General features: G+C 37.4%; 1 protein-coding gene across 2 annotated transcripts in view; it reads right to left on the reverse strand.

The window, feature by feature from the left end:
* HOOK3 (hook microtubule tethering protein 3) overlaps positions 1-24,451 on the reverse strand; it is a 100,811-nt gene that overhangs the window by 42,257 nt on the left and 34,103 nt on the right. For both annotated transcript variants that reach the window (XM_059834146.1, XM_059834147.1), the window contains 7 exons: positions 20,597-20,647; positions 17,241-17,373; positions 15,038-15,105; positions 6,310-6,372; positions 4,928-5,011; positions 3,510-3,673; positions 1,194-1,334 (listed from right to left, as the gene is read on the reverse strand). In XM_059834146.1, the coding sequence (XP_059690129.1) occupies positions 1,194-1,334; positions 3,510-3,673; positions 4,928-5,011; positions 6,310-6,372; positions 15,038-15,105; positions 17,241-17,373; positions 20,597-20,647 (704 nt within the window). The remainder of the gene's footprint in view (positions 1-1,193; positions 1,335-3,509; positions 3,674-4,927; positions 5,012-6,309; positions 6,373-15,037; positions 15,106-17,240; positions 17,374-20,596; positions 20,648-24,451) is intronic.

The raw sequence follows: 24,451 nt of genomic DNA on the forward strand, positions 1-24,451 counted from the left end.
AGCCTCCTCCTCTCCAGGCTGAACAACCCCAGTTCCCTCAGCCGCTCCTCATCAGACTTGTGCTCCACACCCCTCACCAGCTTCGTCGCCCTTCTCTGGACACGCTCCAGCACCTCAATGTCCTTCTTGTAGTGAGGGGCCCAACACTGAACACAGGATTCGAGGTGCGGCCTCACCAGCGTCGAGTACAGGGGGACTATCCCTTCCCTGGTCCTGCTGGCCACACTATTTCTGATACAGGCCAGGATGCTGTTGGCCGCCTTGGCCACCTGGGCACACTGCTGGCTCATATTCAGCCGGCTGTCGACCAACACTGCCAGGTCCTTTTCTGCAGGGCAGCTTTCCAGCCACTCATCCCCAAGCCTGTAGCATTGCATGCGTTTGTTTTGACCGAAGAGCAGGACCCGGCACTTGGCCTTCTTGAACCTGGAGCTGTGCAGCCTGATGGGCAGCCTGATGGGCTCATTCCTTATATTAATGACAGAGAAGGTAAAGACAGATAGCTTTGGTGGAAAGCTGCTGGTGAATTAGAAAAGGCAGTATTAAAGTAAGCCTTGCTAGACTTGCTAGAAAGAGTGATACAGCTGGGTAGTGGATAACTGTTCTGAATAACCCATGGCAGCAAGACGCCACTACTGAAGGATTTCGTTCCATAGTAAAAAGGGCTGCCCCACGCTATAAACCCCTAGCATCATCAAATCATGACAACTTTGGGTGCTAAAATCCAGTGGCAAAGAGAGCTGTAACAGATATTGTTCATATCAGCCTTATACGATGAACCAAAAGCACCACCCAATGTCCGAATAATGTAAACCCAGGAAAAGAAAGGGTCTAGTTCCCTGATGAGAACAGATGCCCAAGTCATGATGATCATGAGTAGTGAATACTCAAGAGACCAGCGAAGTGACTTGTTATGACCATAAGACGGTGTAGGATTGCTAAGTTTATTAATAGTTATTGATTAGGTACATAATAAAATAACTAATTTACTTCAGCAGAATAGTATCGTGGTCTGTGTACTTAACTGGAGGAAGCATTGAGAAAGTGTTTATATTTAAGACTAAAATTATTTAATAATATTAAATATTTAATAATATTAAAATTATTTAAACAAAATCTAATGAAGACTAAGTACACTGATTAAATGGATTAAAAGTTAATAGTTTAAAAAGGGTTAATGGAACAGAATTTACCTGAGTACATCTATCTCATCTTTTAAAGACTGAGCCTCCTCTGCCAATGTAGTAAGCTCTTCTGTTTGTTGTCTTAATTCAGCAATTTCCTTTTCTAGTTCTTCACAGCGTATTCGATAGTCATCTTTGGCAGCTTCTAATCTGTAGAAATGAAGTAAAACAGAAAATAATTTCTCATCTTGAGCCACAGTTACCCTTCCTCACCATCATCCTCTATAAAAACACATGAAACGGCCTTCTGGTGCAGTGAAGGACAACAGCAGCCCAATGTGTTTATTCAAAAACGTAGAAGCAGATTGACTTTTTTTGATGCTCCCAATTTTGTATCAGTCTTTCTGTCTGGAAGATCACAAGGTAATGTATGTTCTCAGAAAAACAAATCCTAAGTTTTTTCTGTCATAGTAATTTTTCACAATGGAAGCTCAAGCAGAAGTTTCCCCCTTTTTTCACCTTGGGGCGTACAGAGTTTGAACATGACATCTTTATCCTAAGATTTTTTTTCAGCTGTTCAACTCCTATACCCCTTCAACAATACTGACCTGATTGTCAGGTGTTCTAAATGTTGCAGAGCTCTCACCAAGGTGGCTTTATTTATTTACTCATAAAGAACCTGTGCCTGCCCAGTACCTCTGAAGAACTAAGTCATATATTTAGTTATCGAGTTAGCATCTAAAGAACTCGGATCAAAGTTTCTGGAGTGGACTACTTACATACAGCATACACAGGCAAAGCTGCATTAACCTGGCAGTGAACAAAATGGAATAACTAAGAGCAGCTTTGTCAAAGCATTTTGAACAAATGAAAGGGGACACAACCTGGAACATGAAGTCCTATTGTGATTTTGATCTGAAATTAAAATAAAAACAATCCAGAAAAGGAGGTATGGGCATGAAAAAAAAAGTATTCTATCCAGTAATTCAAGCAGTCCATAAAGAATGTACAAGAATAGAGACAAGAGATAATCAGCAGGTCATCGAAACCATCTACAACAAGATTTGGATCACGATAGACTGGAACTGTCAAAGGACATTCAGAGGCAAGACTGGGAGGAAAACTGTTGTACCACACTGGGCATCAGTTAAGCTGTACATATGTCCTGTTTGGTCAGGTAGAGCTGGAGAAGGAACACACACATACCACCATTAGAAACCACATGCTATGAAGGCAGGGGAAGGAGGTAAAGGAGATTGGGAGATGAGTCTCACTCATGAAGAGGGTTTAGAAAGACCGTCATAACCTGAAACTAGAGTAACAGGCAGTGCAGATATTGCATACGGGGAGAAAACATGTTCAAACAGCAATTGATAATAGACTAAGGTAGGAATCATCCCACAGCACAGAGATGAATAAGGAGAGATAAAAGGGGACGTTAGAGAGACATCACTACGTTATTCCTTTACATGGTAGATGTATAGAAAGAAGAAAACCATGCACTAGCTGCTGTGAAAGAGAAACACTGAACATTTTTCAAGAAACTGAAGGGAGAGAGCGTGTCTGAACATGCAGGGGAGAGGCTTAGCAAGAGGAATTGGAAAAATGGCAAAGCAGGCAAAAAACGGAAGTTATGTGGCAGCTGACAAAGGAATTAGAAAAGGGCAACCAGAAGAGGACAGAAAAAGAACAAAAACTGGCAGCGTAAAGAAATACCATCGTTTCACTCACAAAGGATAGGGAAAGTACAGCAACAAGAATGAAAAGATGATGGTGAAGTGGCCAGCTTTCTTGAGCAGAATAAGCTTACACAACCTGAAAGCAACAGTCAAAAGGACCAGGAAGGATATTTAAAGAGGAACTGTATTTCCACATGTTGAGGAAATGCAAATGAAGAGCAGAGCTCACTTGTGGATAATCTCCATCTTTCAGATCTGACACTGTTTGTATTCAAACTCAGAGAAGGACACACTTTGCTATGTAATAATACCACTTGTAGTACTGTCCATAGAAAATTTGCAGCTAGGAATTCCTACGCCTTAAAAATACAATCAGAGTAATTTACATAGAGGAAAGCATGCTACTTTTCGTTCTCACCGATTTTGAAAAACATGGGTGAAATGATTGCACATAAACAATTGGAAATAACTTCACAGAGTGGAGAGAGTGACATGTATACAGCATTTCAGCATTAAGAAATTACGCAATTTTTATGCCGGAGCTTGTAAAGAGGTAAATCATAACACATACATCACTGTAAAACTTTACTACTGTGGTTATACCACCCATTATACTAATTTATAATTGCCAGCAGAACCAGAAGTATAAAAGTCATGTCTGTTGCCAGCTACAAACCAATGATCTAACTAAGCGTAGATTTTCTACCTGAATGTTTCCTCTTGGAGTTGTTCTAGTTGTGTCTGCAGCTGCAAGTGCCTACGACCTGCAGGGCTGTTGGGATCTTCAATAGAATCCGATTGATTTAAACGTTCCATCAAAATCTGGTTCTCGGCAAGCAAGCTGCTCTTTTCCTCCTGCAGGGCTGCAACCTGTTGTAATAAAAGCATAAACTGGAATAACTGAGCTATCCAGCTACAGAAAGCGTTTTTTTTTCCTGCACATAATAAAGGATCAACACAACCCACAAATGGAAACACACAGGCTTCAATAATCACATTTCACAAGAATATAGTGTACCATTAATAGCTATTCAACTGCTACGTGATGTAACCAACATATTGCAACATTAGGGGCAGATTTACCACACAGAAAACGTAACTATTCTTAACACAAGCATCTAAAGAAAAAGTCTTAGATATCACAGAAGATAACTTCATTATAATAAAGTCTGCATGCTTTCCCAACAAACAAATAAACCTAGCCCTCCACAGTAAAGCTTTTAAAACTGGCTTCCAAAAGAAACAATGCCTGTCAATCACACAGAATATCCAAGTCTGGATATCCAAGGGATGGCTGTGCCTTTCCTAGATTTTTTTTTTAATTCAGCGGCCAATTGTAAGCAGACCTGAAGCAGGAACACACTCCCAAAGATGACTAAGTTTCCACCAATATTGTGAAAACAGGCAGCAGTGCCCTGCAGAACCCAAAGTCCTGCAACAGCTGAAGCATGGGTTCACATATTATTAAACAGTATAGAATTAACATGCAGGGGCAGGATGGAAAAAGAGGGAATGTGAACATCTCAACAGACAGAAATGCTCCAATAAGAGCTTGAATCATCAAATACACCAAAATCAACCATGACACACAAATCAGCTTCGTTAATTCTAACAGTTACTGAACTGCTTGGCAAAAGCCTGAATTATTCTCCAAAGTAGGGTTGCAATGGCAACGCCTTTCAGGGCTCCCACTTTACACTCCTCACGTCTTCTGGATCAGGTACACTTGATTTAAGATAAGGCTTAGTCTAAATCCGTGCACAGCTGATAGACTACAGTAACTTCTGATTGGGATTTTACTCTTAACTGAAAATGTTACAGCAGCATAACCTCTATTAATTCTCTAATGCAAGAGTTGAGCCAGTCAGCTCAACCCCTTCCTACCTGAATGAAAAAAAGTTTTTTTAGTATGAATTATCTTAATACTGGCACCATTGCATCAAGATAAGAAAACAATGAAATTCACTCTGCTAGCACAACTAAAGCAAAATAATTACTGTGCAATTTTAATCTTCCTTTATAAAAAATCATGTTTCCACACTATACTTCCTGTTTTCAGCTGCCTAAAAATTAACACATCTCTTTCACACTTCAAAATTAATATGTACAATATAGCAAACCTACCTGCATATCTAACTCATGACATCTCTGGGCAATTTCTTCTTTTGTTGCTAGCGCTTCATTTAATTCTTCTGTAGTTTTCTTCAGCTACCATAAACAACAAACATTTATAGTTCCATCACTCTCTGTGAGGTGTCTAAAAATATTCTGAATTACATGACTGTAAAATTATTTTTGCATTTAGATAATACATTAAATTTTTTGAAAACTGAGGCATTTCTGCTCTTACAAAGAAACAAAAAAGCAGATATGATTACTGTTTAGTTTGTGTGACAGTAAAAAGTAAACATACCTAAAAATAATATTTGGTCTCACAAAAATACATTAGAATTAATCACATCTGTTCGACAAATTGAGTCAAAAAATCCTTAAGAACTTGGGTCTGAAGAACTCCTCAACTCTGTACACTGAAAAAATTGTCAATACCACTTTTCTTTATGAATGCAAAGAATGCATAATTTCAATCTACTTTTCAACTACAGAAAGGACTGGAAAGTGGAATACAGGGAACGGACAACTGGGGTAAAATCTCTCTAGTGACTGGAAGCTACTCTTACTGCACGAACAAGAATACAACTAACATGGTGATGGAGAAGCCTACCCTTCTGAAAAAGGGTACAGAATCTTGTAAGCAGAGATACTTCCCTTCAAAGGCTTTATGTTCGAAGTTATGTATCTTGCAAGTTTGCATATGAATGTAGTTAGAAAACATAGAAAAACATAGCTACAATAAAATTGGCCTGATAAAACAGATGCATGCATATTATTTTATATAGAGATATGTATTATTATATATGATGAATTTTGGATGGGCTTTCTCAAACAGCATCATCGTATCTTATATTTTCAAGTTTATTTCTCAAGGGCCTGTTGACATACAAAAATTAATTCCATCTGTCAGAATTTACATACTTCTGCAGAGAAAGCATGACAGAGGAACACTGGGAACACCACTGTATTATACTTCTTCTCAATTAGAAAAAAAATGAGGAAGTAGGACAGTGTTAGCATGAGGTTAAGCTAGTAAAAAAACAATTAGTGTTGCATACTCTTTAAATACATCAGACAGGGAAGGATTCTCTTTGAAAACTTCTCTTACATACTGTAACAGTTCCCAGGCTGCTTTAAGGATTTTTGAGCCACATCTATGGGGTTTTCTTAAACTGACTTTGGAAGTAGGAACTGGCCAAAAAAGTTTTATTCAAATACTACACATTTTTTATCCTTTTTTCTCAATAACCGAAGATTTGCAGTGGTCTGCAGTTCGAATTTTCCACAAAACCCTTTCATGATTAAAGAAAAAAAGACAGACTTCTTAACAAAGCAAAATGACTGGCCAGTGATGTGCTATGATTGAAGGAAAAGAAACATCTAGTCTTAGATACCTGCCGATCAAGGTCAACGTAAGCATCATTTCCAACAGAGACTGGAGACTCTTTACTCATCAACTGCAATTAGATTACACTGGATTAGAAAAAGCAAGGATTTACTTTTAATATAAAAGCTAAGCTTCAATGAAATACCATACTGATTTTAACTTTTGGGAGCTTCAGTCTGACTTCATTCAAAACTTTTTAACTTCATTTTTATATAAGACATATTCAGAAACAGTTACAGAAAGAAATCTTCAGAATTTGTAATATTTAAAACTATAAAAGAAATCTTAACGTCATCTATTTTTCTTCTGAAAACGCACATTCTATGAAGAAACCTACAGTACACTCTGCAAAGCATTTTACTGAAGTGGCATTGGAATGATGGTAGCTATCATGCCAGACCTGCCTTTAATTGTTCTGTGCCAGTGGTTTTAATTTTTTGATCACCTGGAAGTTCACATCAATTTATTACTTTATTTAACTGAAGTTGGGGACATATCTATCTCAGCTACTTGTGCAAAACAAAGATGATCAAAATTCCTGCTCTGGAGTTGTCTGTAATTTGCAAATTTAAAAAAGAAAGTCTACAGAGAGTATTCCTGAAATGAGTATTACATTTCCTTGTATACTAACCTATTTTAGTGCAGGAATGGCAGGTAGTGGTTTTAGTTTAGAAAATATCACTTTTAGCCATGACTTAAAAAAAAAAAAAAAAAGAAAAGAAAAAAACAAGCACTCTAAATTAATTGATGTGCTTACTAAAAGATAAAAAGCTGGTAAGAAAGATCAGCTACACAGGTAGTTAAAACTGAAATCAAATGTAACAGAATTTGTAACCCAAAGACCTCCTCCCACCCCTCCAGCAAACATATTAAGGTAAAGTTATTACTGCAAGTTTTAAGACACAAAAAAGGAACATTCCTCCAAATAAGAAATATGTTGTAACCAACTCAAAAGGCAGCATTACAGAACCACACTGATGGTTTCTGTCATCCTGTCCAAACACAAAATGTTTTACGAGTTTTCCAATGATACGATTCATAGAAGTTACAATCAAAAAGGTCCCATCCTAAACAAAATCAGGGCAAGATTTCTTTCCTAAGGCCTCCTGTCCAGCCTGGTTACTGTCTCCAGAGACAGGGCTTCCTTTATTCCTTCCAGAAATCAGTGCTTTTGCATTACTTTTCATTGGCAAAGTTCCTGAGAAACACAGCACAAGAGCTTTCATTTTTTCTCCATTCTTTCTCTTCATACCACTGCATACAAGAGAAAATGTTTGACATCTACATTATTTAACTATTTATACATTTACGTTTCTCTCCCTTTCCCCATCTCCTTAACTGAGATTTAGTCATGTACCACATTCTGCATTCATCTATCTGTCCTGAACAGTCCTCCTCAGACCTTGACCATATTTGTTGCTAACTGCTGAATTCCTTCCATTTTGTCTACATCTTTACAACGACAAAAGTAGTCCGAAATGAATCATTCCATGAAGCTCAGATTCTCTGTAACAGTAATTAGAAAGTCCCTAGTCTCAGAGCTGTCCCATGGAAAATGAAGTCATGTGTCTTTTTCATTATCACATATAGTGGTGTTACAAACTTGTACTTAATTTAGGGACTTGTCTTCTAAACTGATTATCGTTTTGCCATCCAAAACAAGAATTTCCAGTCCCTCACTGTTCTGTGATGTTTATACATGTTTCAATTACTCGATTTCACTAGCTACTGTTTAAGTGCTTTTCCAGATGACTAACAGGGATATCCATATTAACCAAATACCGAACTCTTCTCCCGATTCTATATCCCACAACATTGTTCACAAACACACTTCAGAAACTAAGTAGGAAGTAAGTTCCACCTGTTAAGCCACTACTATCCAACTGGCAGGTCCCCAGCTGCATGCAGCCTTCAAGGGTGTACAACAGTATGTCCCTAACAGCCACCACCCCTTTCTGGCCCTAGCACAACTTCCTCTTCAGAAACCCAGCTTAATAGGCCTGCCCAAGACTTACTGTAGGATGAATACAAGAGGCTGCAGAACCCACTAGAGGCCACTGTGGTGCTGCTGCTTTCTGAGGATTACCCATAAAGGAAGCAGACCAAGGCCAATAATATAATCTTCTTCAATGGGTTTTGCCATCTCTCCCAAAACTTCCTATCCTTGAGAACCCTTAGCAGAAATGCCCAGAAAAAAGGCCATGAGCTGCAGAAGGATTAGGCACGGTATGTGTATGTAGCATGAATGTTACACTGAATTTGTAAATTTAACTCCACGGGGTGCATCAGGGAATTCATGGGAAGTGTGCATGAGGCACTGAGGGCAAGAGCCACAGACACATGTACAGATGACTGACTCAATGCAACAAGAAGCAGCTTGCAATATTATGGCCTGTGATATGGTGGGGATGCTAAAGAAGAAAGCTAAAGGATTGTGCTGTGTCCGGTAGCATGACCAGACAAGGAACAGGAATGAGATTGCCAGATTACTCACAAATAATCCAGGAATCCAACTTCTGATCATCAGTTAACAATAAACTGAAGTTAAGAAGTGGGGTGAAAGGGAGATTTATCGGGGTGAAGGAGTGCCTCTACCTTTTCCCTACACATCTCCACACACATTGGAGAGGACAATGGTATATGTAAGCAAATGTCTTGACTGTGCTCTGCTTCTGGATTGCCTCCACTTAGTTTCTCCCCGCTTAGTAGCAAACACTTTACCATAAACAGCACAGTTAATAGGCTACAACTCCACCCACCTGTCCAAACTTCTCTCTCTTTAATAAGATTTCCTGAAAAATTCAATAAAAGTTTTACTGAATGCTGTGCTTTAGGATTCCCTACAGGTATGTATGTCAACTCAAAACACACACTATACCTTCAATCCACATAAAAAATATAAGGTAACAGGCTTGCCTAGTTTCCCCTATTCTTCACCTTGTTTCTTGTCAATCAGCATTCTCTTATCCTACTGAAGTTCAGAGCTCCGAAATGCTCATTTCATCAGTTACCTGCTTGATGGCATATTAGCTCTTTCTGGATTATTTATTACTAATCTGATTATACTAGTAGGTGGTTATTAATTTTTAAAGCAAATTTCCTTAAGGTGTTCTGCTATATATCTCCTTTACTTACAAGCTCACATTCAGACAAATTCCTCAAACATAGCTGTAGTTTCAGTGCTTCACATGCAACCTACAAGTGTGATATTAGAACATACAGTCTTGAGAGATACGGGTCAATGCCAATAATTTTGAGTTTAGACTGGCAAAGTTTATCTCATTTGTATTTCACTTGGCTGATTCAAGAGAATGAAAAGCAGAAGGAAGTGGCCTTCTCATTCTCCCTCCACAGCTACAAGTCTTCTTTTCTTCAGGAGCAAACTACAGGTGGGCATAAAGGTCTACCTTCACAATTTTGCAGCACTGGAACTGGCTTTCAGCTCCAAACTCACAACTTAGCTTAAATACAGTATTATCATCTATTTTGACACATACCTTTAACGGATGATGATGTGCAGAGATTTTACAAGTGAATTGATTATAAAAAGTGAAATCAAAAAAGTGCCTGCAAAATCAAGCAATTGCATTATGGCTCTATAGTAGAAGGAAAAGTCTGCTTAAGAGCTTCCCACAGTGAAAAAGCAAGCAGCTAGCATTTACTTCCTTGCTCCTTTTCTGGTCTAGTTTGCATATTTAGATGAAGACTTGAAGTAGCACAAGTATTTGTTCAAATAATCAAAATGTCATTTAAAATCAGAAGAGCTTATCCTGTGGTGAAGAAGTCAGTGTGGATTTTAAATGGTACGATAACCTGGACAACATGACAATTTTTATAATTCTTTGCCTGGTTTTATGGGAAGCAGTTATCATTCCCTGTTAATCCTTTACATCTATACATTTTCATGCTCATAACTTTGGTAGGATGTCTTACAAAATACTTGTAGATCTGCTAATTTTATATTATTAAAACCTCCACTTTTTAACTGCTTTGCTTGTGAAATGTGAACAAGTTGTGTTGTCATGGATACAAAAAGATTAGGGAAGGGGTAGAACTATCACAAAATCTGTATGCATGAATAACCTGAATTATGAATGCTTTTTTCCCCCCTACACATGATTTGCATCATTTTGCAAATGCAGCTGCACCGTTTAGTTGATGATGTTAAAAGTTCAAAACATTTGCTTTATCTGAAACACTTCTTCTACAGTTGCTAACCTTGTAGAAGCTCAATTAAGTGCCCATGAAACAATGTCAAAATCCAGCTTCTGTATTCAGAAGGCTGTTTTTCTTTTTTAAAACATCTTTTTGTTTGTTTGCTTTTTAAGAGTCAAGGCTATGTATGACACAGTGTGTATCCTTTAATGCAGCTGGACTTTCTTCTTCCTCCAGTACTGCTGACAGCCCCAAGGAAGTATTTTTCTATCATTTCCTAGCTATTCAAAAGCCACTTTTACTTCAGACAAGACAAACCTTTAAATAGTCAGGACAAAATACAGTGGGAGGAATAAAAACACAAAACCAAAAAGTTTCTACTTTGTGGAATTAACACAGTTGGTATTAATCCAGACAGGAGGGACCTTTTGCTATGCATCCCAGGTTAAGTTTTGACACTAATTCTAGTACTTCTGTGTTAAGAGCCTGTTCTGACTCTCAACTTGACCTGCACAGACACCTGCTAAGTGATCAACTTTAGAGATGTTCTAAACAGCACAGGCAAACAATTTCCCCAGCTACCACTTTCATCAATAATGAACTTGGCTGCTCAAAGAAAGAGTTGGGAAAATGACAGGATGGGATGGGGAAATACATAAAGGCTAAGGTAATTTCTGTAAGGATTTTGGCCTTAAATCTGTAAGATTTTTGGCCTTAAAAAAACCATCTGCAAATTATTAAATTAAAATTATGCTACATTATACATAGCAATATATTAATTGCAAGTAAAAATAAATTATAATAATATAAACATAGTATATATTACATAATATAGAATACATAATTTATAATTATATGTAGTATTTTTGCAATATTTTTGATAGCTATATCATTCTTGCTCTTCCTCTATCTTGTGCACAGATTGCGTTTAGAAATGCACATGTGCAGATTAGAATCCAAGAATCTAGGTGGTGGCAACAAACCAGATCAATTTGACTGCACTGAAAAAATAACAGAAGAGCATTGTTCAATTTATAAAACCTTTATGGAGCATGAGGCATATTTTATTACTAATATTTTATTTTAAACATTTAAATAACTGAAGAAAGGAAATGCTGAAGAGTCACAAGTTATTAAAAAAATTGAAATAAGTAAATAAAATTTAAAACATAAGATGCTCATTCTCCCATTTAAAAAATCACCTTCTTCATGCAAAAAAAAGAGAAAACAGGGCAGAGGCTTGTTCTACTGTGCCTCAAAAAAATTTTATGAGTAAGATGATTTATGAAAACCAAAAGTAGTATCAGAAAACATTTATATGTGCTTTGCTGAAACAGAAAAATGAATTACATAATACATCAATAAAGCTTAGAGGGGTCTTTTTACACACCTGATTTTGAAGAAAGAATACCTGCATGTGAAATGCTTTGAAATGTTTGGATTAGGTGGCGTATCAACTTTTCAAATATTCATATATAGCTACGTTCCTAGGCACTTTATTTTGGTGTCTCCCACATATTGCTTAGTCCAAGTCACCTGGATTCTGAGAGCCGCTGTCAGTCCAAGAAACAGAAAAATCTCCTTAAATCCAGTGAAGTTTCCCCATTCCAAAGACACAGACAGCTCTGAAAAGACTGTCTGGATTTAAACTCTTGTAGAATCACACGATATCTCAGAAGTTGGAAAGGACCCATAAGGATCATCAAGTGCAACTCCCTGCTCCTTTGTCCAGATGCTCCTTGAATTCTGACAGGCTTGGTGCCATGACCACTTCCCTGGGGACCCTGTTCCAGTGACCCATCACCCTCTTCAGTGAAGAGCCTTTTCCTAACGTCCAATCTGAACTTCCCCTGGTGCAGCTTCATTCCATTTCCTCACTGGTCACCAGAGAGAGGAGATCAGCACCTCCCCCTCTGCTGCCCTCCTTGAGGAAGTTGTAGACTGTGATGAGGGCACCCCTCAGCCTTCTCTTCTCCAGGCTGAACAAACCAAGTGACCTCATAAGTCTTGCCCTCAACACCTTCCTCTATCTTGGTCACTCTCCTCCAGACAACACTCTAATACTTTGATGTCCTTCTCATATTGAGGTGCCCAGAACTGCACACAGTATTCGAGGTGGGGGCTGCACCAGTGCAGTGTAGAGTGGGCCAATCACCTCCCTCAACCACCTAGCTATGCTGTACTTGATGCATCCCAGGACATGGTTGACCCTTTTGGCTGCCAAGGCACACTGTTGTGTCATATTCAACTTGCCATCAACCCAAACCCTCAGAACTCTTTCTGCAGGACTGCTCTCCAGCCTCTCATCCCCCAATTTGTACATATAACCAGGACTACCCCACACCAGATGGAGAATCCAGCACTTGCTCTTGTTAAATTTCATATTCTTGGTGATTGCCCAGCTGTCTAGTCTATCCAGTTCTCTCTGTAAGGCCACTCTACAGAGAAGGTAGTCCACAGCTCCTCCTAGTTTAGTATCATCGGCAAACTTACTTAATGTACATTCAATTCCTACATACAGGTAATTTATAAGAGCACTGGCCATAAAATTGACCCCTGGAGAACACCACTGGTGACTGGCCGCCAGCCTGATGTAACCCCATTTACTACTGTTTGAGTCCAACTTGTCGGTAAATTGCTCACCCAATGTATTATGGACTTGTCTAGCTGTATGTTGGACATTTTGTCCAGAAGGATACTGTGAGAGACAGCATCAAAAGCTTTGCTAAGATCCAAAAAAAACCACATCTACTGGCTTCCCTTGGTCAACTAGATGTGCAACCTTTTCACAAAAGGAAATTATGTTTGTAAAGCAGGACTTTCCTCTCATGAACCCATGCTGGCTATGACCAATGACTGCATTGTCTCTCAAGCTTCAGTGACTCCCAGAATAACCTTCTCCTTAATTTTGCCAGGCAATGAAATGAGACAGGCCTGTAATTATCAGGGTCTTCCTTCTTTCTCTTCTTGAAAATTGGGACAACCTTTGCCACCTTCCAGTTGACTGGGACCTTTCCAGACTCCCAAGACCATTGAAAAATAATGGAGGGAGGTCCTGCTCTAAAAGTGTCTCGAAGTTTTTGAGACACTTTCTGACCTCCTCATTAAGTGCCAGAGATCCTCCTCACTTGGTTCTGAACACCTTGGATTTCTAAGCAGCTTGGAAGGTGGCATTAAAATCACTGAGAACTGCATCAGCACCTGAATAGTAAGCTTTTTGATTCACTGAGTTTTAAAAATCTGTTCCAGAAGAACAGACCCACTTTTACACACCATCTCTAAGAAAGGGCACAAACACTATACATGTTCAATGCCTACTCATCAAATGCCAAAAATTGTGAGCTGCTTCAGAGATGGCTATTTTATCAAACGAAGGATATTTTTACAAAAATCAAACAGGAGATTTTCAACAGAAGGAGGGAGGATAAGAGAAGGTTTTCTATTTTAAGACAGTGCAGAATAAAGTAATGCTGAAAGTTGGGTTTAATAAAGGAGGACATTAGAAAAATCCACCAAAACATGGTATTACAGTCAAAAAGAATGCAAAAGTAAAATATCCCAAAACTCAGGCAAACTGGTGCTTGGCAGCACTGATGGGAAGATGATTTAGCATAAGGATTCTTTCAATGCTCATTTCAAAAGCCCTCTCTGCAATGTTACAGATAGCACACACAGACAACAGGATGTATGACTGCATGGATACAGCCATCTGTCACAGTGATAATAGAGGACGGTGTCTCTGTAGGCTCACTGACATCTCCTCTATTCAGACATTGCAGAAAAGTGAAATTGCTCTAGAGCTCAATGTGGGATTTAGTTTCTCTTGTTCAGGTTCAGAAGAAATGGGATTATCCGCAATTTCCTGCTTTCCTTAGTGGCCTGCCCTCCAGTAAACCTGTATGTATGAAGACTGATAGGCAGTCCACTTACAGGCACTTCGGGGTCCTAAGAAGTCACATGGGGGCTTCATGGCTATAGTGGTCACTAACACTGTGGTTTAACTTTCACTGTGGTTTTAATTTACTGCTGAACAGCACTTTTACAAAACACACTGCAGTATACTTACTAACTTGTAAAAACATATTAGCACAAATACCTTCATTAGCCTATTCATAACACTACAGCTGACAAAATACTCTGCTATCCATTTCTCTTTCTTTTCACTTGTCCAGTAAAAAAAAAAAAAAATTAACAGTTCATGAGTTTTGCAATTTCAAGGTACAAATTTTGAAGAAATTCTACAGTGTTTGATTACTCATATAAAAGCAATCTAGTACACTTCAGGAGCCACAGGGTGGGAAAGATAAAGGAAAGGGAACCCAGTATCAAAAATATCTAGAAGTTTCAAACTTCTAGATTTAAAGAAAAGTGGGACATTCAACTAGAGTTCCTGGACATAAAGCAAGCTTTACTGATTTGTTTTTCTAAGGAAAAAAAAGATATTTTTCAATGTAAAATAACAAAATCTATGCCCCTTATTTTCTTTACTTCCAACTAAGTTTTTCCAAAGTGGGAAAAAGCATACTTTTGTAAAATACTGAAATGGTGAACTTTTACACACTGTGGGCATCCCAGCATACCTCTTGAATGGCTGTCATGACAACATGTTGAACTGATTCTTCCATCATCATTATGGTCTGGATGTACTCTGAAAATAAGAGCATTCTGAAATGTTACTGATGAAACTCAAGTCACACAGAACATGAGGTCAGAAGCTGCATCTTTCCTGCAAAATTACTAGGTGCCACAGATGACACTGAGATGTATCATCACCAGTCAAGTCCCACCCCAACAAATTCAATAAGACTTTATCAGAAGTCTGTTCAGACATAAATTCAGGCTCACTGGAACTCTGCAACAATGAAAAAGAGTACATGAGTGTCATCCATTTTCTTCCTTCTGGCATCTCACACTTCTGAAATAACTACTTATACGTCTTTTCTCACTTTGTTCCCAAACTATTCAGGCTACACAAGTACACGATCCACGTGTGGGTTGTCCTTTTCCATAAGTTTAACAATAATGTCCTGTCTTCCTACAGCATCCTCATTTCAAGGCATTTTCATATCGGTTTTTGGTTTCTGTTCTTACTTCTGTGCTGTATCACAAATAAGTTCGCTCCACTCACTTTTTCATTCCTCACCTATGTGTATATGTGAGCTACACTACAGGTACCTTGTAAGATGATACAGTGGTTAGAAGGACAAATTCTGACATTTAGCCCAAGTCAAAGAGTTTATGACTTGCCCAGTATCACATGGTTTCCAGTCAGATATGATCATGTTTACATGTGACCTGTTCTTTTACTGATTTGCCCAAGAGGAAGATGCTGGGAATCAGTCACCTTAAAGTGACTAATTAGGTCATGCCAAGTCTCACCCAAAGTACATAAAACCAGACTGTTCCAGTATTTCAAACATGTACGTTTTTAATGTCCAGACTGGAAGAGTAAGAGAAACACAGGAATAAGATATACTTCCCACTTGAGGATGCCAAATAGTTACCAAAAGGAAGGAAGATAATTTTACATAAAACAGAGAGGACAGGAGGCCTAATAAAACGGAGTTATTTATACACTTATGGAATAAAATTACCTCTATTTTAATTAATAGCATAGCCAGACTGTCTCCTGATTAAGGGAAGAATGAAAGTAATTTCAGAAGGAGAAATTAAAGTGTTTTAGACACCTGAGAAAATTGGAAAGGGGAAACTAGCTATAAAAGTTAAGGTGCACCTTGCAAGAGGAAGACAATAGATTTGAAACCCTGGCTGCCATTTTTTCAGAGAGGGAACCAAAATGAGTTAAATCAGGAAGAGACAGATCTTTGATGCAACTGTAATGTAAATACAGTAAATATAGTTTTATTTACCCATGTCTATTTTATAAACATGTTCCTATGCTTCCTGTTTTAAGTGTTAAGAATAAATGTTTGTAGTTGCTTGTTACCTTAACCTGGCTTGAATTAAGTGTAATTTAAGGTAATTGGGTAACAATAAGACACCCTGAGCCCAAGGCAAGTTTAGAGCATGACATTTGGGACGCTTCAACACGTGTCTCCGTTGTTCATCACATCCTCTGTGGCACCTGCAGGAAAAATGAATGGGTCCCTATTTTACCTGTGCAGGTCAGATAGACTGTGCCATGGGAGTCAGGAGAGGCAGAAGTCTCTTTCAGTGACTGCTGAAGTGGGATTCAATCACCTAACACATGCCTCAAGTGACATTTTGGATGTCCTTAAGGTATCATGCTTGGTCTTCAGCTGCTGCCCAGAAGGGTATGGTTGCCGACATTACTTTTTCCTATTTGCCAACCCCATGCAAAAGTCTCAGAAACTACAGTATCCCAAATCACATCAGACATATCTTCAGACCAACCCCCAGTCATACTGATGAGTGTCAGCCATGTAGCACAATGCTGACTAGAATGCATTCCTAAAACCAAGAGTCACACTGAATAGTGCAACAATCGCATGTTTTGATTCCTAACTACCCCAATCTACCTCATAAATGGCTTTTTGTAGAGTGCCTTTTCAGCTCAGCAAACAAAAATTGAAAACATATATGTTGGAAGCAAAATTAGTTCCACAGTTTGAGACTCCTAAACTAGTGAAGCTTGTAACAAAACAACAGTTATTACCCGTAAGACAAAATACTGTCATCACTGGAAAAAAAAACACATTTGTCTCTAACATTAACCTGAGAAATAGAATTTTGCCCATAAGTAGTTACACAACAAGCTGGATTTTCATTCACTACTTGGGAGAAAATATGCTTTCATGTTACCTTGCTTCTGTTCACAATTCACAGCACATCCCAAAATAAGCTGAAGCATTCTCCCAAGCTCGGCAGCATCAGCATGCTCTGCGATCAGGTTAACATCAGGGAGGGTGAAGTCATTAATCTGTTGCCCTAGAATCTGCATAAAGACCCAGTACATACATGTCTGTATCACTACACATACACACACATTTCAAAACACAAAGATGATTCAGAATGAACAAGAGCAATTCACTCGTACTTTAACATAGTTTTCAATCCACCTTTAAAACAAACTGAATTGTAACACCTAACATCTAAATATTAAACCATACTGCTTGACACATCGAATAATTGGGAGAAGACAAACCTGACTGTCTCAACTAATAAGAAACTATTAATTGCAAACTTAACAATATTTTTTTCTTCAGGTAAGAAAGGTAACAAAGGCAGGCTTCCACAGTGATCAACAGCACATGGATAATTAAATTTTTTTAAAGCATTCCATCAAAAAATCTAACACCTAAAAATGTAGCATAAAATATTATATACAAATCTCACATTTCTTACCACTAGAAAGCCAGAAATTGAAATATTTCACTTATACAATACATGTGTCTAGCACTGATGGATGACAAATATAAGACAGTAAAAAACTCAATCATTGGGCCACGTACTTTTAGAAAATTTAAGGATATTGAGCAAGTCTCAGACCTAAGAAAGCTAGTTCCATGGAAGAGAATTTGAGGTAGTAGTATAATACATAATTAAACAGCCCACATCCAGAAAGAAAAAAAAACAAAACAAAACAAAACAAAAAAGCCCATGTGACTTACAATTAATGTAATCTGATTTATAATTAAGAAGGATTTACATTAATGATTGTCAGTAGAAGGAATTAAACAATTCTGCTAAGTTGTTCATAAAGAGCTTTCAGGGGGCTGAAAATATGAATATGAAATATGGAATTAAGCACATCTCTGACACATTAATTGCAGATAAAAAGAAATTGTCACTTCTTAAGCAGGGTGAAATAAAGTAACAATGACTACGGAGGGAATCAGTCATTTGTTTGCTGGATGCCCTTTTTCGTGTTAATAGTCAAGAAACACAGAAAATCAAGTAAAGGTATTTATAAAAAACATTTAACAGACGTATATGAAGAATACACGGAAATAAAGTCATTCAAAAGTTTTCCAGGATTGGGATTTGTGGAATTGTTTGTTTGAGTTTGTTCTTGTTTTGTATGGCTGTTCTTGTATTGTGGCTTTTTTTTTCCAAACAGTTTTCTCAAAGAATGAGCATCAACACTACTAAAAACCTCTGTATACTTTAAAGGACCTAGATTTATTCTTGTTGGAAAAGACTTCCTTTAGGTCCTTCTAGTGAGAAAATAAAAAGTCTGTGAATGCATCAAGCACAATGGAAAATATTACCATTGTATATAGACTACAATAATACAGGAAAACACAATATTATTTGAATTATACAAATCTGATATTTGTTTATATATTGATCTGTAGTTCCTGAATTTCTTTCAAATGCAATGCCAGATTTAAGTTAATAATACTACAAGAGCTTCATAGTTAATGATGATATAATTGCTGTTGAAGAAACCTGAAGGTAAGAGGCATATCAGCCTCTATCAGAGGCATATCCGTGCTATGAAGAAGCCACGGATGAGAAGGTGTAAATAGAGGATTTTGAAATACACGTGATACAATTTTAATTCAACAACAACAACAAAAAATTGAAAGAAATATGAAAATGAAGAATAGACTCTGCAATAAATACCTTGATATGAAAAAGAATATTTTCCCCTTTTTAAAAAAATAAATATAAAAGACCTTTACAAAAAAATGAAAGTTTCAGTTCCAGAGCAGCTGAGTTCTGCAGCAAGATTAGTAGGGCATAACAAAGCATGCAAGCTATAAATAGGTAACTTTGGCTTCTTGTTCTTCCATACTCTAACTGACAAAGACAGCAATGTAGGATAGGTATTGAAAGACTGTCCTCCTGAATGCAACACAAATTATTGAATTTTTGAAGATGAACAAAATTAACATATACACTTTTCAAAGACTTTTAGCTACATCAGGTAAAACTGATATACATTCACAGATATGTTTTTGTAGAAGGTGACTGCTAGGACAGGGAATCAGGTTGAGGAAAACAACCAGGAATAGTAGAATACTATTAGAATACAGTAGAATAGAAAATTAGAAAATAGTAGAATATTAACAATTAATAATTAATAATTAGAAAATAGTAGAATACAACAACATAGTAGAATCCAGATCATCTCCATTATCACAACAATCATTGCCTCAGCAGAAAAAAAAGAAACCAAACCAAAATCCAGTCAAACTTATAAATGTGCATTACCTTTGCAGAACTTAATCAGCTTGAAACAGCTCAAAACTCGCTTAGTAGTAAAGTTTTCACGTCAGAAACTTAATCATCACACATACCAACTAGCCGAAAAGAAGCTGGCATCACTTTATCATAGTAATATAAATTTTCTGTATCAAAAAACTTACTTGTTTCTTTCTAGAATTGTCAGTTATGACCAGCTTGCTTAACCATCAATTTTCAAAATTTATTTCAACATGGATACCTGACCATTTACTGAACATGAACTTATGAGTCTTTTTCTTTCTGAAAATCTGTTCATTTTCAAATACTTAAGTTTATTAACAAATATCTTCCTCTCCAAAGTCTTTATGAGAAGCTAATATTTTGAGACAAGCAATGTCCAGAATGTACATATTATGGATTTTGTGCTGCAGCCTGTACAGATCAATTTGCGTCAGAACATCAAGGAAACTAAAAGTGTATTTTGAGGTGAAGATTCACCACTGAAAAAAAATACTGTATTATATCTCCTCTGGAGTCGTTTATTTCTGAGTTTGCTTAACAGTCTAAGAGAGAATGCCAAAGGCATACTCCAATAGCCCAGGATTAAAACATTTCATTGAAAATTTTGATGTGGGGAGAGGCTAAAAATGCTCTTTACTCTCCTCAAGAGATAAAAAAAGGAAAGAGGCAGTCTTTAGCTGGCGCGCAGGAGGAAAAAAAAAAAAGATCAAACACAGATACTGTTAAAGTCCATCATCACAACATAGTCAGCAAAGACATCTACTGTTTATATGACAGAATTTGCACATCAGACTCCTCTGGAAGCTCTGAGTATTCAATAAAGCAGTTGAGAAGTTTTAGAGAAGGCTAATACCTCAGAGTAAGCTATGAAACACTCTGTATGCCAAATACTTCTCAAGAAAAAGTCAGAACTTAATCAGTAGAATATAATTTACGTTAACCAGGTTAACAAAAATATGCAACAAAAAGGAACACAGATGTAGATTACTTAAAACGGTTCTTACCTCATGGTTGTAATCCAATATTCCTTTTAAAATTTTCTTCAAGTTGCTTACCTATTTGACAAGAAGAAGGAAATACAATAAATGTAGGGAATAAATTACAGAGAAATTATCATAAAGTAGACAATCACAGAAGAATCACACAAAAGAATCATACAATTACATCTTTGCACAATGAGACTTTGTATTTGAGCAGTTTAATTTAGAATCACAAAAGTTATGCAATAGTCCCTTATGATCAGACTTCCAGACCTGATCACAAATCTTTATTAATTGACAGAACCCATTTAAATTTAAGAAAAACATCACATTGCCTTGGACAGTCTTTAGATCAGACTCTAAAGCATGAATCTTTTTTTGAGTACTTGTTTATCTTAGGATTATTTTTGCATCCAGAAGTTGAAACATTCTTCTCCTCCTTTCTTCTATTAAAGTATCCTAGTGATATACTTTCTGCAGAGATAAACCTCTTCTTCCAAACCAAAACCAACTACTGCTCAATATCGTCTTTTACTGCCAACCTATGTAAGCTTAATTTATTAACTTTCTCATTAATTATCCCTCTTAGCTCTTTCATTTTTGTTCGTCCCCCCAACCCCAGCTCTTTACAATTGAATGTCTGTCCTACAGTATCAAGGTAAAATTCACATTTCTCAGTAATGCCTTCACTGCCTTACAAAGATAGTTTCTGTTCACTTGCATAACCAATGGCATCAGTTAAGTGTCTCCTGCTGTACAGAATCTATGTCACACTTGTCTAGTAACAAGCACTGCTCCCTTTCCAGCAAAAATCCATTTACATCAAGTCTCTGAGATAAAGAGTGCTTTTAAAAATTATAAAAATGCCCAATGGATCTCATAGGTGATATTTAGAAAAAAAAAGAAATCTTTACTGAAAGTAACTGCTACAAATTCCCACCAATTAATGTCCAAGAATTTAAGCAAGGAATTTAGATAATAGTAGCAGTGCACTGTCCTGTGACAGAGGAGTGGCTGAGGGAACTGGGGTTGTTTAGTCTGGAGAAAAGGAGGCTCAAGGGAGACCTTATCGCTCTCTGCACCTGAAAGGAGGCTGTAGCGAGGTGGGTGTTGGTCTCTCTTTCCCAAGTAGCAAGTGATAGGATGAGAGGAAATGGCCTCAAGTTGTACCAGGGAAGGTTTATATTGGATATTAGGAAAAATTTCTTCACTGAAAGAGTTGTCAGGCTGGAACAGGCTGCCCAGAGAAGTGGTTGAGTCACCAACCTTGGTAGTATATAAAAGACGTGTAGGGACATGGTTTAGTGGTGGACTTGGTAGTGTTAGGTTTACGGTTGGACTTGATGATCTTAAGGGTCTTTTCCAACCTAAATGATACTATGATGTCTATAAACAGGTTCTGCAAAGACTGAACCTGACTGAATTAGGATTTACAAAGTGCTGTTGCTGACAACAGCAGCCACAACAGCAAACTGTGGAACTATAATGAAGGGAGAGTGAAAACTCTCAAATCCCAACTGTCTTTAAAGACCACAATAACTTCTATATTCTTGATTGCATTCCAAAAATATCCAGCTAGGAGATTCTGTCCACTGACAGAAGTCATCTATCTTCCAAAAGATCTGAGGAAACACTACAGAAAACAGGAAACATGATACTGAAATCCAGGGACAAACTCAACACTTCAACATAGTCAACTGACAATATGAGGTGATGAAAGCAAAATCCAGTCTCTTTTCTAAGAGAAACTCAAGAAGGATACAGGCTACACACAGACTAAAAGATTTAGCCATGAAATCCAAATTGGTAATGAACTGATTACCTTATTCCTATTAATCCTCTCCCTTTTGGAAACAAGTGGCAAAAGCTGACCACTTGCGAAGACATAAGAATATCCTGATTGTCTTCATAATCACTAAACTTTAAGTCATACAAGAAACAAAAATTCACTTGAACTTGAAAAGTGACACATCAAATATTCTGACAACCTAGAATGAGAACTGGAGATGCTACAAGATAGCAAGTATATAACAACACTTACTGTCCCACCCATAACAGCATAATAATTAGTTAACTTCCAGGTTTACACCTTCTACTCCCAAACACGTACTATTTCTGTAATACTACACATAACACACACACACCATGTTTCTGTAAGAACTACAACTATCTTCTAGCTGCCTGCCCAAAAGCAATCACCACCACCTCTCAAAGGCTATGCACAATCATAACCAAAGTCTGCAACACATTTAAGAATTTAAAGAAACTTAAATAATTTTATTTTTATGTCAAATCACCACAAAGAATACTGAACTGATTGGAATATAATTTTTGAACTTGATTCATTAAAATCTTCCAGTTTGTAATTTACCTGAGTCTCCTGCAGAAAGTGCCCCAGAAACACAAAGGCCATGTTGCAGAATTTAAGTCCAGTTTACCGATGAGAACATTGTGAGGAACCTTGAACTTGAACATAATCCCAAAAAATGAGAAACAAAATGAAAAGTACCCGCCTACAAAATACTTCTTTTCCCCTTTCCTTGTAAGCGTTGCTTGAATTAAAATCCCTTAAACATAAAGAGTCATCTTCCTCCATATAACTTTCATAGAGCTTAGAGTTGAGATGCTGGAACAAAATCAATATTGATCAAAATCTGTCATCAAAACTAACATATAGAGCAGCATCCTCGGAAAAAGAAAATGGCAAGCAAACTGAAAAAAATTTCATCTTCGAGGTCCTATTTTATTGCACTGCCAATAAGCAGTACGAGGATAACTTGATTTCAAGAGTTAACTGTACCATCTTTGTAGTGGCACACAATCAGACAATTATAAGGCTGAAGCAGCTTCTTTATAGACTGGCTTAAACTTAACAATGATCTTGAGTATTACTTGGAGGGCTCTCGATTTTTTTTTTTTTTTAACTTGCCTGCAGTGAATACACTTAGACAGTTCTTACTGCCACTGGCAGAGAATCATCATGGGGAAACTACCACAAATGTTTTCTATTTTGAGATTCAACTCAGTAGCTCCAGTAACATTTGTCGGGTCATAGCACAGGTTCTTAAAAGGACGACTTCAAACAGAGATGAATGAAAATGAACGACAGCACAAGAAAGTGTTAAAGAGAACCAATTACATCGGAATTCTAAATCACAGCGGGTGATGTTTTTTCAGATTTTTTTTTTCCCCCCCCTAAACACATGCTGAAAAGCTAACTACAACTAGTTAACAAAGACCATTAAATCATGCAATGATAGAACACAACAGACAGAATTTCCAATATCGATCATGACTATAAAGTGCTGTATCATCCTTTGGAGATCAGCCCATGATCACATGGGATGCTTATTAGCTTGCATCAGCAACCTGACTTCCTCCTTTTCCATACAAAGCACGTACATTACCCTCCCAACCCCCTTCACACTCATTCCCTGCACCCATACCTCTGTTGGAAAAGACATGAAACTTACTGGGGAAAAAAAAATAGTGACGGCTATGCTTTATATTCCACTTCAAAAGCTGTTGCAACTCACAATAGATGGATTATTAATTATTTCTAGATGAATATCTATTAATTTTCAATCTCTTTTCCATCTGTCATTTCCTGTTTTATTTCCCCAATCTCATACTACCAAGGAGAGGACATCCGCTTTGAACTAATGCATTCACAAAGGTAACCTGCATGTTATTCATTCTTTGAACACCAAAATTTCACTAATATCCACAGCAGAGCTGTGTGGATGTTCCTTATGTTAAATGATCATTACCCTTTCAGTTTACAGCCATCTTCGCTGTAGTTTAGTACTACTTAGTTAGCACACACTGTTCAGTATGAGATTGACCCTTACTACACAGCATTAACCTCATAAACTGACT

The sequence above is a fragment of the Gavia stellata genome, chromosome Z (assembly GCF_030936135.1).
Source record: "Gavia stellata isolate bGavSte3 chromosome Z, bGavSte3.hap2, whole genome shotgun sequence".
In the NCBI taxonomy this organism is placed as follows: Eukaryota; Metazoa; Chordata; class Aves; order Gaviiformes; family Gaviidae; genus Gavia; species Gavia stellata.